Source organism: Petaurus breviceps, unplaced genomic scaffold (assembly GCF_028583685.1).
Source record: "Petaurus breviceps papuanus isolate PSGF00001 unplaced genomic scaffold, PetGlider_PUasm1.0 180, whole genome shotgun sequence".
NCBI lineage: Eukaryota > Metazoa > Chordata > Mammalia > Diprotodontia > Petauridae > Petaurus > Petaurus breviceps.
The window spans coordinates 5646175-5661994 of record NW_027185782.1 but is presented as its reverse complement, the minus strand read 5'-3'; the positions used below and the strand labels follow the sequence as shown (position 1 = coordinate 5661994).

General features: G+C 41.0%; 1 protein-coding gene across 1 annotated transcript; it reads right to left on the bottom strand.

Moving 5' to 3' along the window:
* Positions 1–4740: 4740 nt before the first annotated feature.
* Positions 4741–5679, bottom strand: LOC138160186 (olfactory receptor 7C1-like). Its single transcript, XM_069086716.1, has one exon. The coding sequence runs from the start codon at positions 5677–5679 to the stop codon at positions 4741–4743; it is 939 nt and encodes a 312-aa protein (XP_068942817.1).
* Between the last annotated feature and the right edge of the window lie 10141 nt (positions 5680–15820).

Below are 15820 nucleotides of genomic sequence, written 5' to 3'. Positions count from 1 at the left end.
GACCAGACCAGTACAAGGTCGGAATGCTCTACCACAGGTTGGGCACAAATAGTCATGTTAACATTTGGCATGGATATTCTAGACTTAAGCATCTTGTGTTTCCTTTGAGCTGTTCCAATTCTGCTTTGCTCATAGAGCACAGCACCTTCTCTGATGTGGGCACACCATGCTGAGCAGTCCTGTGCCAGTGTCTCCCATGCCACACAATCAATTCCAGAGTTCTTAAGAGAGACTTTGAGAGTGTTCTTGTATCACTTCTTCTGACCACCATGTTAGCACTTGCCCTGTGTGTGCTCTCCACAAAATAGTCTTTTTTTGGCAAGCATACAGTTTGCATTCAAACAACATGGCCAGCCCATCGGAGTTGCTCTTTCTGAAGCAGAGTTTGGATGCTTGGCAGTTTAGTTCGAGTAAGGACCTCAGTGTCTGGTACCTTATCCTGCCCTGTGATCTTTAGAATCTTCCTAAGCCAATTCAACTGAAAGTGATTCCATTTCCTGGCATGGCGCTGATGGACTGTCCCAAGTTTCACAGGCATACAATAATGAGATCAACACTATGGCTCTGTAGAACTTCAGTTTGGTAGTCAGTCTAATACCTCTTCTCTCCCATACTTTCCTTTGGAGCTCCCAAACACTGAGCTAGCTCTGGCAATTCGTGCATGCATCAACCTCATTATCATCCCTGGAAAGTACCCTACCAAGGTAAGTGAACTTATCCATAGCATTCAAAACTTCTCCATTTGATGTAATTTATGACCTTGGCACTTTGGCACTTTGTTCAAGATGGGAAAGAAGGAAAGAAATAGTGGAATATGTCTGATTGATAAGAGATAAAGAGAAGGGGGAAAGGACTTCCAATTTTTTGTGTAGTCTGAGGCACAGTCCTCAACTGAGAGGATGGGGGAGGAGGAGCTGTGAGAGTCTTAAAAAGGAATAAAAAGATTTGGAATAGCCAGTATGGTGAGTGGGAAGGTGAGTAGATTAGGAAAGTATAAAAGGACTGCCTTGCTACAGAGAAGGATGAGTTAAGATTATATAACATTAAACAACATTCATTTGCAGTGGATAAGTGCAAAGATACCATCAACAGATTGACCAGTGGTGTGCTTGACTATACTACATAATAAAGCTCATCTCCTAAGGCATGGAAGGGATGAGATCAGTTTGTGGAAGAAGGGAACGAGCTTTCTCTCCTTTCTTTCCAAAATGGAACTCATTGTATCACACACACACACACACACACACACACACACACACACACATCCCCCTAAATCTGACCCTCCTGCAAACTTCCCACTTACTATTGAGAGTACTACCATCCTGCCAGTCTTCCTGTTTTGCAGCCCCAGTGTCATATTTAATTCTTCTTACTGTTTGCCCTCATACTCAACTAGATGCCACGTCTGGCTTTTTCTACATCCACAATATATCTCATTTTTGTCCTCTTCTCTCACAGCCTCCACCCTGGTTCAGGCTCTCATCATCTGTCACCTTAGAAAATTTTAATAGCCTCTAATTCACCCCCACTTCTAGTTTCTCCCCTTGTCTAGTCCATCTTCCATTAAAGTAGCAAAAAAGAGACTTCCTAAAGCACAAATCTTACCCTTAAGATTCTTTCCAGGTATAAATCTATGAGTCTATGATCATGTCACACCCATGCTCAGGAAGCTTAAATGACTCCTTACTGTTCCTAGGGTCAAATACAAATTCCCCAGTTTGGCATTTAATATCCTTCATAGTATGGTTCCAGTCAATCTTTCCAGACTTATTTCATTTTGCTAGTCTCAATGAACTCTTCTTCTTCTTCTTCTTTTTCCTCTTCTTCTTCCTCTTCTTCTTCTTCTCCTTCTTCTTTTTCTTCTTCTCCTCCTCCTCCTCCTCTTCCATGCTTCTTCTATGAAATCCAGACTAACAGATCTGCTTACTGTTACCTGATTTCAACATTCATCTCCTGCCTCCATGTCTTTGCTCAGGCTGTCCTCCCAAGCCTGTCCCCATATTTCTTCTTATCTCCCCCTCTCTTAGAATCATTAGACTGGTTCATGGGCTTTCTACCTCCTATAGAAAGTCTCTTCTCATTCCTCAAGCCATTAATTCTTCTTCCCTCCTCAACTTATATTCTTTGAGACATGAATTATTATTTGCTTTTGTGTTTATATCTGCAGGATTTAATACAGTATTATACTCATAACAAGTGTTTAATGAATATTTCATATTGAATTTACTATATTTGTAGAGCATTTTGGAACTTGCAAAGCATTTTCACATATACTATAGAATTTGATAACTTTTTTTAAATGGACCTGTGACTTCATAGGTGTAGTAAGATCACAAAAAAGAACTCCCTTTATGAATTCAAATCAATATCTTTTCTTCAACTTATGATCTTAGAGTTGCATAGGACATTGAGAGATTAAGAGACTTGCCCAGCAGGACATCACTAGTATATGTTTAGTTGGGAGACTGAAACTTAGGATTTTTATAGGACTCAGTCCTTAAAGTATGTTCAGATTTTTCTTCCTAGTAGGTTATACTGATTATGTTCCAGCTCCTAATCTAATCTAACAATGTATGGAGATTTGGTTAGCCTACTTCTGACCTGAGTGATTGGGTTAGTGCTATGCAGTAACTAGGAGTCTTCTGGTTGGCTACAGGAGAGCTGATGACCTAAGAGGTGATAAGTAAGAACTGAGTTCACACATAAAATAATCAATACACACCTCTCTTGACCCTTTTGGCTTATTTCTTTCTTGGTGGCAAGTAAGGTAAGAACTGCTATGGTCTGCCAGGTGAGAGATGGGGCAGAAACTGCCCTATCTCCCAGCCACCACGTTTCCATGAACACACAACATCTTTATTTCTTTTGTTTGTTTTCTGCTGTCTTAAGTGAAAAAATATCTAGAACTATAATTGACTGGGTTCCATTTTTGTGAACTTTGAAAGGTTAGAAGATCCATCAGAAGTCTCCCCCTAGTAACCAGAGTTAATAGAGTCCACCAGACAAAGTAGCGGCTATTGACAAGCAGAGGGAACACCTACAAACAAAGGGAGAAAAAACATTCACCTAAGGTGCACAACAGCTTCTGGAATTGCCCCACCTGAGGGAAAGCAGTGCTAGCTATGGACACTAGAAAGGCACTAATCTTTGGAACCCAACAAAAACCCACACCTAAAGGAAATTTCATGAGGGCTCCATAAAAGGAAAAAAAGATCTACTGGTCCAAGTGTTCAGAGGTAGCCCTAAGTCCCATATATTCTCCATGTATATGCCCAACTATGTTTGTACTTTAAGTTTAAACCCCTTTCCCCAGGGACCTTGTGCATGCAGGGAGAGAGTGTGCACCACCACCACCATTCCCAGTTAGGGGGATTTCTTTGTAACATTTGCCTCTGTTATATGTTTCCAGTAAATACGTTTTATGAAAGCTAACAGAGTTCTACTAAATGATTAATATTACAGAGCACACTTTATGGGGGGGGCTCATGAGTATCAGTCTTAGAAGTCACAACCCCTAGGGTGAGCCCTAGAACCCTGAGAGCAGAATTAGTATGTTGGGACTGAAATTAGGTAGTACCAGTAAGAGTTAAAGGAGACAGCCAAGAGGCATATGGAAAATCCATTCTCCTAGTTGCAAAGGCAGCTTTGTATTAATTATGCATGCTACCATTTGTAACATTTGATATACAGGGGAAAGATACTGTGAGCAAGTACAAATCTCATCGCACAAAGAAAGTAAAGTTCAGAAAACTTAACTGACTTGCTGTAGCAGCAAGCACCCCAGCATCCCCAGGGTCGCTGCCAACACAGGTTCTTGGATCTGCTTTGATAAAGGAAAGCAACTCAAAATGCGTGAACAAGCTTACTTTAATCAGTCAGCAATGTATTGTTTACCTAGTTCAGGGGAAAAAAGGTCAGCACCCTGAACTTCAGAGTATACAGACAGAATTATCAAGACAGAGAAACAGATCAAGTAGACAGATTTCCAAACTGTCCAACCATTACATCCATACCAAAACATCTGGGTTTTTCAAAGCAGGGGGGCTCTCAACAATGGCTTCCCAGAGTCTCATCTGATCAAAACACAGAACACTTCTCAAAGTGAGCGCCAAAGCAGAGCCTCACATCAGGGTTTATATAGCCTTCTCCTGGCTCAGAGAATGTAACAACCTTCTGGACCCACTGGCCAATCAAAAAGTATCTACTGAAAAACAAGCCTCCCACCCCAGGCTCCAGGTGCACCTCAGCCTAGGGGCAGGGAAGATCTTTAAATTTGCATTTCCATTACACTTGCTAAGGGCAGACAATTTACAAGTGGTATACTGAGCACTAGAAGTATCATCTTATGGACTCACACTTGGGGCTGTTCTGTAAAATAGCATTACTCTGATGAAGTAGAGTTGCAGAACCAGAACTAAATATTCAAATCTTCCAGAATTGAGGCCATGTAGTAGATCTCTATCTGAGGGAGGGAGAAAAGGGAGGGAGAAATGGAAAGGGGAGAAGAGAAAGAGAAGAATGGAGGTAATGGGGGGAGGAAAGAAGGAAGAGGAAAGAGAGAGAGAGAGAGAGAGAGAGAGAGAGAGAGAGAGAGAGAGAGAGAGAGAGAGAGAGAGAGAGAGAGAGAGAACATAAGCCTGAAGAGCCCTGAGCATCATGTTTGGAATCCAAGATTTCTAACATCCAGGTATTTGATCATAACTAATAATAGCACATTCCCAGGTCCAGGGCTACTCTCCATCACTGAGAGGAGGTTGATCTGCCAATGAGTTTCCTTAATGCATCCTTTATGTCCTTGTTTCTCAGGCTGTAGATGAAGGGGTTCAGCATGGGAGTGATAATCGCATACATCACTGAGGTGATTGAGTTCTTCCAGGAAGAGTGAGCAGTTGAGGAACTCAAGTACACTCCAAAAACTGTGCCGTAGAATAAGGAAGCAACACAGAGGTGAGACCCACAAGTGGAAAAGGCTTTATACTTTCCCCCAGGTGATGGAACTCTCAATATGGAAGAACAATTCTTAGAATAAGAGAAAAGGATCCCTGCTAGAGGGACAACACCCAGCAAGCTGGTTGCAAAATACATCAAGATGTTATTGATGAAGGTGTCAGAACAAGACAATTTCAGAACCTGAGAAAGATCACAGAAGAAATGAGGGATGTCACGGTCTTTGCAGAAGGAGAGTTGCATTGCCATCGTGCTATGGAGGAGGGAGATTAGAAGACTTACAGTCCAAGACAACAGAACCAGCAGGCCACAGAGTTGTGGGTTCATGATGGACACATAGTGCAGAGGGTGACAGATGGCCACAAAGCGGTCATAGGCCATCACAGTGAGGAGCAAATTGTCCATACAAGTAAAAACCATGAAGAAGTACATCTGGGTAAGGCAGCCAGCATAGGGGATGGCCTTGCTGTGCATCAGGATGTTTTCCAGCATCTTAGGGACAGTAGTGGATACCAAACACAAATCCACCAAGGACAGGTTGGAGAGAAAGAAGTACATGGGAGTGTGGAGGTGAGAGTCAGAGCCAATAGTCAGCATGATAAGAAGGTTTCCAACTATGGTGACCATGTATATGCCCAAGAACAGCCCAAAGAGGGGCATTTCTTCCTCTGGCTTCTCAGAAAATCCAAGAAGGAGGAATTCTGAGTCATGTGTTTGGTTTACTGGTTCCATATAGATGATAGTGCTGCAGGAAAGAAATGGAAGAATAGGAAACGGAAATACAGACATCCTTTGTTCACATAATGAAGAGAATCTAGGACAAGGACTTCAAGACTTAGATTCGATGACAGGCCTATCACCAACTACCTTGGGATCTTGAGGAAGTTACTTCTCTCAATCTCAATTCCTGCACCTAAAAATGAAGGCACTGGATTAGGCTCCTTTCAGTTCTCACATCCTGTGAATTCCACTAACCACATTTATAGCATAGTATTATATAATGCAAGCAATACATAAGTGAAATCACAAAAACTTCTTTTAGCATAAGCACCTTTTGAGCTAAGAAATGTATTCTGGGGTCAGAACTTGATGTATCCAGTTTCAAGAGCCCTCCATGGGGAGGGCAGTTATATGGCAGAACAGTGGGGTGCGTTCATTTTTACAGGATTGAGAGGCTAGAAACGAATAGAGCAGAGATGCTTAAGCTTGCTGAGTAATGGGCCTACTTGGCAATCTGGTGAAGCCTATGGACCTCTTCTCAGAATAATTTTTTTTAATAATTAAAGAAAATGCTAAATTTCAGTTAGAAATTGGGAAAATGAATATGTAGTTTTTCTCACCCAAGTTTACATGCCCCCATGAATTCTATCCAAAGACACCCTCCAACCCCTGCAAGAAGGCAATGGATCCAAGCTTAATAACTCCTGAAATAGAGGGTCATTTAAAGCATGACCCATTATTATAATAGAAGAATGATAAAGACTCATAAAAATAGGCAAAGCAGGAAGAGAGCAAAAGTTGGAAAAATGAACAAAATTCTGAAACCAAGTCAACTCTGCTTCAGTCTTAGATCTAGAGAGTAATACAACACTGGTAGAGTTCAAGGATCATGCCAAAGTCCAATAACACAGGCATTTGACAATTTGGCTTAAACAATGCATTCATTATGTAGGCATTTTCAGAGGGTCAAGTCAATTAGAATTCATTAAGCACCTACTATGTGTCGGCACGGTGCTAAGCTCTGGGTAGAATGAGAATCTATGCATGGAAATAATGGAGACAAATTTTGGCTCAGTATCAGGAAGAAATTTCTAACAAGTGTATCTGTCCATTAAATGAGCAAGCTTCTTGAGGAAGTCATGAGTTCCTCATCACTGGAGGTCTTCAAACAGAGACTATTGAGCATTTGTTGGGGGGACTATCTGTCTGCCAGGTTCGAAACACTAATGTTATATTTGATTCCTCCTTCCCCTCAATAATAATAGCTAGAATTTATATAATAATTTAAAATTTGCAAAGTACTTTTAAAATATTATCTCACCTGATCCTCACAACAACTTTGGGGGGCAAATACTATTATTATCTCCACTTTACAGAAGAAGAAACTGAGGCAGACAGGGAATTTAAGTGACTTGTCCAAAGTCACACAACTAGTATGGATCTGTGGTCACATTTGAACTCAGACTTTTCTGACTCCACACCCCACTGCACTGAATAGATGTTGTGGAGAGATCTACATGAACATATTTTACATAGTAAAATATGAAGAAGCAAGAGAACAATATTTATCCAATGGCCAAAACAATGTATGTGAACAGATCCCTCAAGTGAAGTTAATAGTTGAGTAATGGAAAAACCAGTGAAGAAAGTCTAGCAAGAAGAGATCACAAAGTACTCCTCCTCCCTCAGTACAAAGAAGCAGAAGATGCTTAGGTCACAATATTGCATCCATTGTCTGATAGCGGTCTCTGTATTCAATGTTTTTGCTTATTTTTTTTCTTTGTCAGATAGAAAGGTTCCTTCTACACCTAAAGCAGGAAGAAGTCTTTCACAGTCCCCCTTAATCTTAGTGCCTTTCCCTCTAAAAGTACTCCTCCTAAATTGCACTGTGTATATAGTTGTTGACATGTTGTCCCTCTCCTTGCCCCATCCCCACCATTAGATAGTGAGCTCCTTGAGGGCAGGAACTACTTTTTTTCCCTTTCTTTGGGCACTTATGTAGCAGCAAGCACCCCAAGTGCGTCCTCAGGGTTTGCTGCCCATACAGGTTCTTGGATCTGCTTTGTTAAAGGAAAGCAACTCAAAATGGGTTAACAAGCTTACTTTAATCAGTCAGACCATATATCGTTTACCTTGTTCAGGGGAAAAAGGTCAGCATCCCAAACTTCAAAATATACAGGCAGAATTATCAAGACAGAGACAGATCAAGTAGACAGATTTCCAAACTGTCCAAACATTACATCCATACCCAGTCAACATCTGGGTTTCAACATCTGGGTTTTTTCAAAGCCGGGGGACTCTCAACAACGGCTTCCCAGAATTCAGATCAAATCACAGAACACTTCTCAAAGTGAGTCCCAAAACAAAGCTACACATCAGGGCTTATATAGCCTTCTCCTGGCTCAGAGAATGTAACAACCTTATTGACCCACTGGCCAATCAAAAAGTATCTACTGAAAAACAAGCCTCCCTCCCCAGGCTTCTGGTGCACTTTAGCCTAGGGGCAGGGAAGATCTTCCAAATTTGCATTCCCATTACAACTTAGTACAGTGCCTAGCAAATTTGTTTGTTGTTGCTCAGGTGTTTTCAGACATGGTCAACTCTTTGTGACTCCATTTGGTGTTTTCTTGGCAAAGATACCAGAATGGTTTGCCATTTCCTTCTCCAGCTATTTTTACAGAGGAGGAAATTGAGGTAAACAGGGTTAAGTGACTTGCCTAGGGTCACACAGCTAGTAAGTGTCTGAGGCCAGATTTGAATTTGGGAAGATAAGTCTTCCTGACTCCAAGCCCATTACAATATCTATCCAATGAACTACCCAGCTACCCTGCCCAGCATATAGTAGGCACTGGGTAAATACTAGTTGACTGGCCAAAATGACTGTCATGTAAAGATAAAAGGCATCAATAAAATGTATTTTTCTAAATATCTGAGAGTATAGGAGACTTTAGAGTTTCAATTCTCAGAACCAGAAGAGACATTCCAGCAAAAAAAAAAATGTCAGAGCTGGAAGCAACCTTAAGGATCATCTTCTTTCTCTCCAACCTCCTCTTTTTATGCCTATAGACAATCAGCCCCAAGAAGGGCTGCAGTTTGCTCATCATCTCAAACAGTGAGTCAGTGACAAAACCAAGACCAGAAACAGGATCATACAATTAGAGCAGTAAGCAAAGATAGGTTGGAGCCAGCTCATACCAGCTTGTAGGAGCCAATTGTTAAATTTTAAGTGTGAGTGTGTAGAACTCAGAAATTGTCAAAGTTAAATGCTACAAATCAGAATTTGACTTCCCATTTTCTTGATTATCTAGATCTAAGAAAATGATGGAGAAAATGTTAATAATGCAAGTGAAATTTAAAGTGTGTAGTGCATGCATTTTTTTCTCATAGAACAGGTTGTAAAACGTTGACCAGCACACCCCTGGCTATGAGACCTTAGCCGTGATGTATATATTCGAACTCCCTGACTTTATATATTTTGTACATGAAGAAATATAGGTTAAGTGACTTACCCAAGTTCACAAAGGCAACACCTATAATAACTATTTTATTCTCAGTACTCTCTAGAGCACTGACTCTGAAGTCAGAAAACTTGGGTTCAAATCCTTCCTCAAACATCAATTATTTGCCCTTGGAAAAATCACTTAATCTACGTCAGCAGCAGTTTCCTCATGTTTAATAATAATAATAATAATAATAACTAGCAATCATATAGCACTCCAAGGTTTTCAAAATGCTGAATGTATTATGTCACTTAATCCTCACAACAACTTCAGGAAATAGGTGCTTTTATTATTCCCATTTTACAGATGAGAAAACTGAAACAGACAGAGGTTAAGTAATATGCTCAAGGTCACACAACTAGTGTCTGAGGCAAGATTTGAACTCATGCCTTCCTCCCTCTAAATCCTACAGAAGAACCTTCCAGTTCTAGATATATGAGCCTATGATTTAATACTGTCCATTTCCCATGGCCCCATTCTGTGCCTACCACTAAGATGGACAAGCTGGGGTAAACACACTGGAAGACCAGCCACAATCTGTCTGCCCACAATGCTCAGTCCATCAATGTCTTCTCCTGAACCTGTCCAATTAATATTCCTGTTTTCTTCTATTAGAACTCCCAATCTAGTATACCACACTAGAGCCTCCATACCCAAAAGGAACACTTTTGGAAAATGAGACCCTGAGTACCAGTGGGGGCAGCAATCCTCTGCCTCTTTAAGAGGCCTGCCATCCCTTCTCTAAAGCACTTAGCACTTTGTGGACATCCCCAGAACCCAATTCTTGCCCTTCCTCTCCTTCTGAGGTCTCCTTATGCCTTCTCCTTGCCACAGTACCTAGGAAATCTCCCTTCTAGTTTCGAAATTCCTTTCTAGAGCTCTGCCTCAGTTCATAGCAAATAGTCTCTGTTTCCCCATCAGCTACTATTAGGGGAGTGAATCCTTCCTTCCACTTTTCACACTTATCTCACAGCTGTGCCTTGTATAGTCAGAGATCCTCATGGGGCAACCCTGGTTGGTATGGAAAGGTCCCAAAACTCTGCCTGTAGAAGTACAGTCAATGACCCCCTTTGTCCTGATTGGACTCCAAGCTGGGGCAATTGAGACTTGATTGGTCTGAGCTTTGACCAGGGTAGGCTTGGCTGAAATAGACTAAGATCCACTGGTCTGGGATCTCTGATGTTATAATGACAAAGACAACCTATATTTCTTTAGTGATTTACAATCATGGAATATTTTCACAAACATTATCTCATCAAGTACTGACATAAAAAATGATTAAACAGAAAAGGGCTTATGACTGTCAGCATTGTGTGGCTCATCTGATTCATCTACAAACCCCCTTGGAAGCCTAGCTATAGTCCCTCCTCATCAGGCAGGTATACAGCCACTTTCTGTCTAAGATCCAGTGAGAGGGAGTAGTTTGTCTGAGGTTCCAGAGCTAGTCAGTGACCACACCGAGACCTGAAGCTCAGTCTCACAAATCTGAGTCTAGGGATCTTTCTACTGATATTCACAAGCCCCCTAGGCTGGGGTCCAGGTTGTGGGCTGTCATCTAGGCTCAGACTAGGTCAGCTGCTGGGCTGGACTGCAGCGTGATCTGGCTTCTGCTAAGCTTGGCACCATATCCCTGAAGAACAGAATGCCCTCCTTCCTTTGATTCCCTCCTCTCATTTTCTCTCCTTCACCCAAACACTTACTGGGCATCAAAAAGGAGCCAGGTTTAATTGACTCTGCTTCCATCCTGGTTTGTGGGAAAGAAGGACAAGAAAGGCAGCAGCTCTAATCCCAGGTGAGCATAAGATAGTGACCCCAGTCATGGTGACTGGTGTCTCTGGGAGGCATGAGTGGACTCTCTCTTCACCTGAGATAGCTGATTTGTGGGCCTGGACAGTGGAGGGAGCAGGAGAAATATTTACAGTTCCTGGGGCCTAAGAGGCTAAATACCCTCAGCTCCTCATTAGAAAAATAAATTAAAAAGTTGTCTTTCCTCTCCCTGAGCAACTCACTTCCCTATGGGGCAGAAAATTTCCTAACGATGAGAGCTGTCCAACAATGAACGACTGTCTCATGGGGGACTAAATTACCCATCGAGCAAAGGCTGGATAACTTCTTTAGTGTGCTGTAGACAGTATTCATAATTTGTAGAGGCATTGCTCTAGATGACCTCTGAAGTCTCCACTAGTTAACAACTTCTAAATCTTGGAAAGCAATTTCCCCATCACTGGAAATTGCCAATGAGACTATGAATGACTATTTTTCTGTTATATTGAAGAGAGGATTCCTCCCTAAGGAGAAATATTAGACTGGATGGTCTTCTAAGTCCATTCCAACTTAAATAACCTATGTTCTTCCTCATAACATATTGAGTTCCACATCACTGAAAGTTTCAAGCTAGGACTGCATAAACATTATAGTGGAAAGTGGGTAGTGGATTTTGAGTCAAGGGAATCAAAACCCACTTTTGCTACTTAACTTCTCTGGCACTCAGTTTCTTCATGGGTTAAATCAGAGTGTTTGTCCACTGTTCTATGGTCTAACATTTCATATTTTAAAAATCCTTTTGAGTATTAACATTCTAGGATACATTCCTACCCTAAAATCCCATGTTCTGTATTCTAAGGTAACTCCCAGCTCTAATTAGCATTTATATATTATATTCTAAAATATTTCAGCTTGAATAGTGTATGTCCTAAGGTTCACTGCAGAACAAAATCTTATGTTCCTGTGATCCTCTTATTTGTTTGGTTTTGAAAAAGAAAAGTTCAGTGGAGGAGGAAGAAAAAGAAAAAAGAGGAGGAGGAGGAGGAATCCTCTGTAATATCCTTAGTAAGTTTTCATCCAGACTCTTCTTGAACACCTCCAGTGGCAAGGAAATCACTACCTACAAAGGCAGTTCTCAAATAAATTCATAAATTATTCAAACTGGAAGGAACATCAGAGATCACCTAGTCCAATAATGAAGTATAGAGATAGGGCAAAGACAAAGGACTGATAGAGCAAAACATGTGAAAAATAAAAAGAATAAAAGATGATGTTGAAGAAAGGAAAAGGAGACAGATAAAGAAGTACATGTAGTGAACTCCACCCACTGAATGTAATGAAATGTGATAGCTACATGTAGGCTGTGCTGATGACTTATATCTATATGTTGGTGAATGAACATGTTCTAAACATCCAGTTGACTCTATGCTCCTTGAAGTCACAGACCATTTTTTGTTTTGCTTTGGATATATCCCCAGAACCTAGAATAATATTTTGCAGACTACAAGTGTTTAATAAATGCCTATTGAGGGTGGCTAGGTGGCTCAGTGAGTAAAGAGCTGGCCCCGGGGTCAGGAGGACCCGAGTTTGGTTCTGGCCTCAGACACTTCACACACACACACACACACAAACACACTAGCCGTGTAACCTTGGGCAAGTTACTTAAACCCTATTGCCCTCCAAAAGGCCAAAAAAAAATAGTTTTTGGGATGGCCAGGTGGCTCAGTGAGTAAGAGCACCGGCCCCAGAGTCGGGATGACCTGGGATCGAATTCGGGCTCAGATACTTACCACCACACCCAGAAATAACTGGACATGTAACCTTCAGCAAGTTACTTAACCCCAATTGCTTTAAAAAAAAAATAAATGCCTATTGAATTAGCTTGAATTGGATAGAATAGGACAGGACAGGACTGAGCTAGATTGTACTGAATTGGGAAGGAGTGGGCTGGAGTGGATCAGATTGGACAGAGTTGGATGAGGACAGAGAAGCTAGGCTTCCAGGTTCTGGCAATGGAATGTATCACTTATTCAAAAACCAGATTAGAGTTATTATTATTATTAGCTTAGAGTTGTTCACAATAACTCTCAGAATGTCTACTGAATCATAGAGAGGTTTTGACATATGTCCTTGGGAGAAATATCCATACAAATGAAATCATAGATCTTTTATAGATCGAAGATGGAACAAGTGAGGAGTTAATCTGATTCTGTTTTGGAACAGCAAAAGGGACAATTACTATTGACTATAGGAAAAATGAGGAGGTGTGGTCAGGTTGGAGGAGAAAAAAGAATATTGTAAGAATAGCTCAGAAGATGTGGAAGAAAAGAGGCTCCTCTGGGAACCAAAGGAAAAGCTAAGCCTGGAAGCACAAAGCTTTCTACATAGCCTTCTTCTAGCTCTTAAATTCAAAACTTGTCAAGGATCCAGGGAAGGGCATATAAAACTAGAAATACCTTTGGGCATTGGGAACTAGAAGTATCTTTCCAAACAAGAATGAGAAACTCAGAGAAAATGTTCCTATCTGATGTCCTAAGCAATGTGGCCTATAATGAAAGTTGTTCTTGTCTGATGGGTTAAGATGATGCTTCCTGAACACCTCACTTTGTGTAGTTAGACTGCATTTGCCAGTGGAAGTCCGTGGAAATATGAGGGGGCAAAAAGAAGAGTCCTTCATACAATAGGAAGAAATCAACAAGCCAAAAGACACTTTATAGAACAAACATGAAATTTCAGAGCTAGAACATAGAATGTCCAAGTTTAAAGAAATTCTAAAACAGAGAATGTCATAATTGGAATAAGACGATGAAAGGCTTTAAAATGTCTAATAAATTTGTATTTTAGCCTCAAGGCAATAGGGAAACATTGAAAATTCTTGAGCAAGGGAGTGATACAGTTAGTCCTATGCTTTAGAAAGGTTGTTGTGGCAGCTGTGTAGATGGGTTGGAGAGGGCAAAGGTGAAAGCAAGAGGTACAGTTAGATTGTTGCAATAGAAAATGAAAAGTGATTAGGGCCTAAATTATCATGGAGGTCATTTGAGTGGAAAGAAGGAATTCAATTCTAGAATACTACAGGGGTAGAATTGACAAGACTTGGCACTGATTACATGTGAGTGAAAAGAGTAGTCAAGAATTTAGCAAATAGAGTTCTGAGGTTGTAAATGTGTGCAACCATGCTAAAAGTGGGGTAGAACCCTCAAAACAATAAGAGAATTTAAAAGATGGGCAGGTTTAGGGGAAAATATAATGAATTCTGTGTTTGACATGTTGAGTTTGAGATACTTCTGGTATATCCAAGTGTAGGTGTCCAGCAGACAGTTGGCAATATAAAACTAAGGCTCAGATGGGATACTGAGGGTAAATATGAAGGTCTGAGAGCCATCTGCATGGGTAAAAAGAGGGAGATGGACTTGGTGATCTCTCTGGATTCATCCAACTCAAAATCCTATGATCCTATCGCATACAAACATACACACACATATACATAGAAAGACACACAAACATATCATGTCTAGACCTAGAAAGAATATCATAGAATATTCAGTTGCTATCTCAGCAAGGATCTCTTGGAGAATGGCTTCGTATGTCTACATGTGTGCACATTCATGTGTGTGACATACATCATTGCTCCCTCCCAGCCTAAGACCTGGAAGTCTAAAGTGGAGAAGGAGAAGTTTAGTAGTTACACTCTCCCTTTTATCCCCATTCTCCCTTCTTCTCCCCAACCTCTATTGCTATGCCTCTTTTGGGGAAGATCTGGAAAGGATTCCATAAACTAAAGAAATTGTGACATGTGGAAGTGGCCTCAGGTTCCTTCCTTTGGAGGAAGCATGGCATAGAGGAAAGAGTTCTCGATTTTGACTCAAAAGATTGAGGTTTAATTCTTAGCTCTACTATGCCAATGTGTTGTTTTGAGCAAGATGTGTTGCTTAATCTACTTGGGCCTCAGTATTCTTATCTATAAAATGAGGTAGACTAGAAATTACTTCTGAGGTCTATGATCATCCCAGCACAGATCTCAAAGCCAACACCCCCAACAACAGAAGAACTCACACTCAGGCTATTCCTCCAAGTTTCCTGCAGTCAAGGTCATTCAGTGGAAGGAAAAGTCCTATTTTTCCCAAAGTTCCCAGATTACCCCCTTCGTTGTCTGGCAGAAAGAGCCGTGGACTGGGAGACAGGATACCTGTCTTCTATTTCTGTTTCTGTCATGGACTCCCTGTGTGATCTTGGAAAATGAGTACTAGAAAGTGCATGATGCTCATGATGTAGCCACCAGAGGGTGCTGCTTGCCACTAGCCTGATCTTATTCATGATAAGCTCCATTACTAAGCTGGACCACACTTACAATGATAATCATGCCTTTTACCCAATGCCAGAGAAAACTCTGAGAAAGACCAAGCTCTCTATGATTCACAGAGAACTGATAGCCGCTTCCCCCTTTCCCCCCCAATTATGCCTCCTTCTGATTGGCAGCTGCTTGCTTCTGTCTCAGAGGTATGCTCAATACCAAATTATCTCATTGGAATAACTCTTGAAACCAGGAAAACTACCTTAATCTGTTGTATTTCACTAACCTCTAGTCACATGAGTAAAGCATAAATGAGCTAGCCAAGAAAGCAACCAGAAAAGCACATGGAGCTTTTTTGCTGGTAGACACAGAATCAACAAAAGGAAGAAAATTATAATATATTTAAACGCTGCTCTGTGATTGCTTCTTAAAGTTTCTCCCAGTCCCAGACCACCTGCAACTAGTTCATATTAATGCTCTGGACCTAATAATGTTAGGGAAGATACAATTTCATTGTTTTGGGCTCAATGAGCCAGAAAGGAGTTCAAACAATAAGGCACAATTCCAAAATGGCAATTCCCCTCACAGCTGCCCAGAG

Coding starts and splice junctions, on each gene's coding strand:
- LOC138160186 (XM_069086716.1), bottom strand. CDS start 5,679: ATGGAACCAGTAAACCAAACACATGACTCAGAATTCCTCCTTCTTGGA.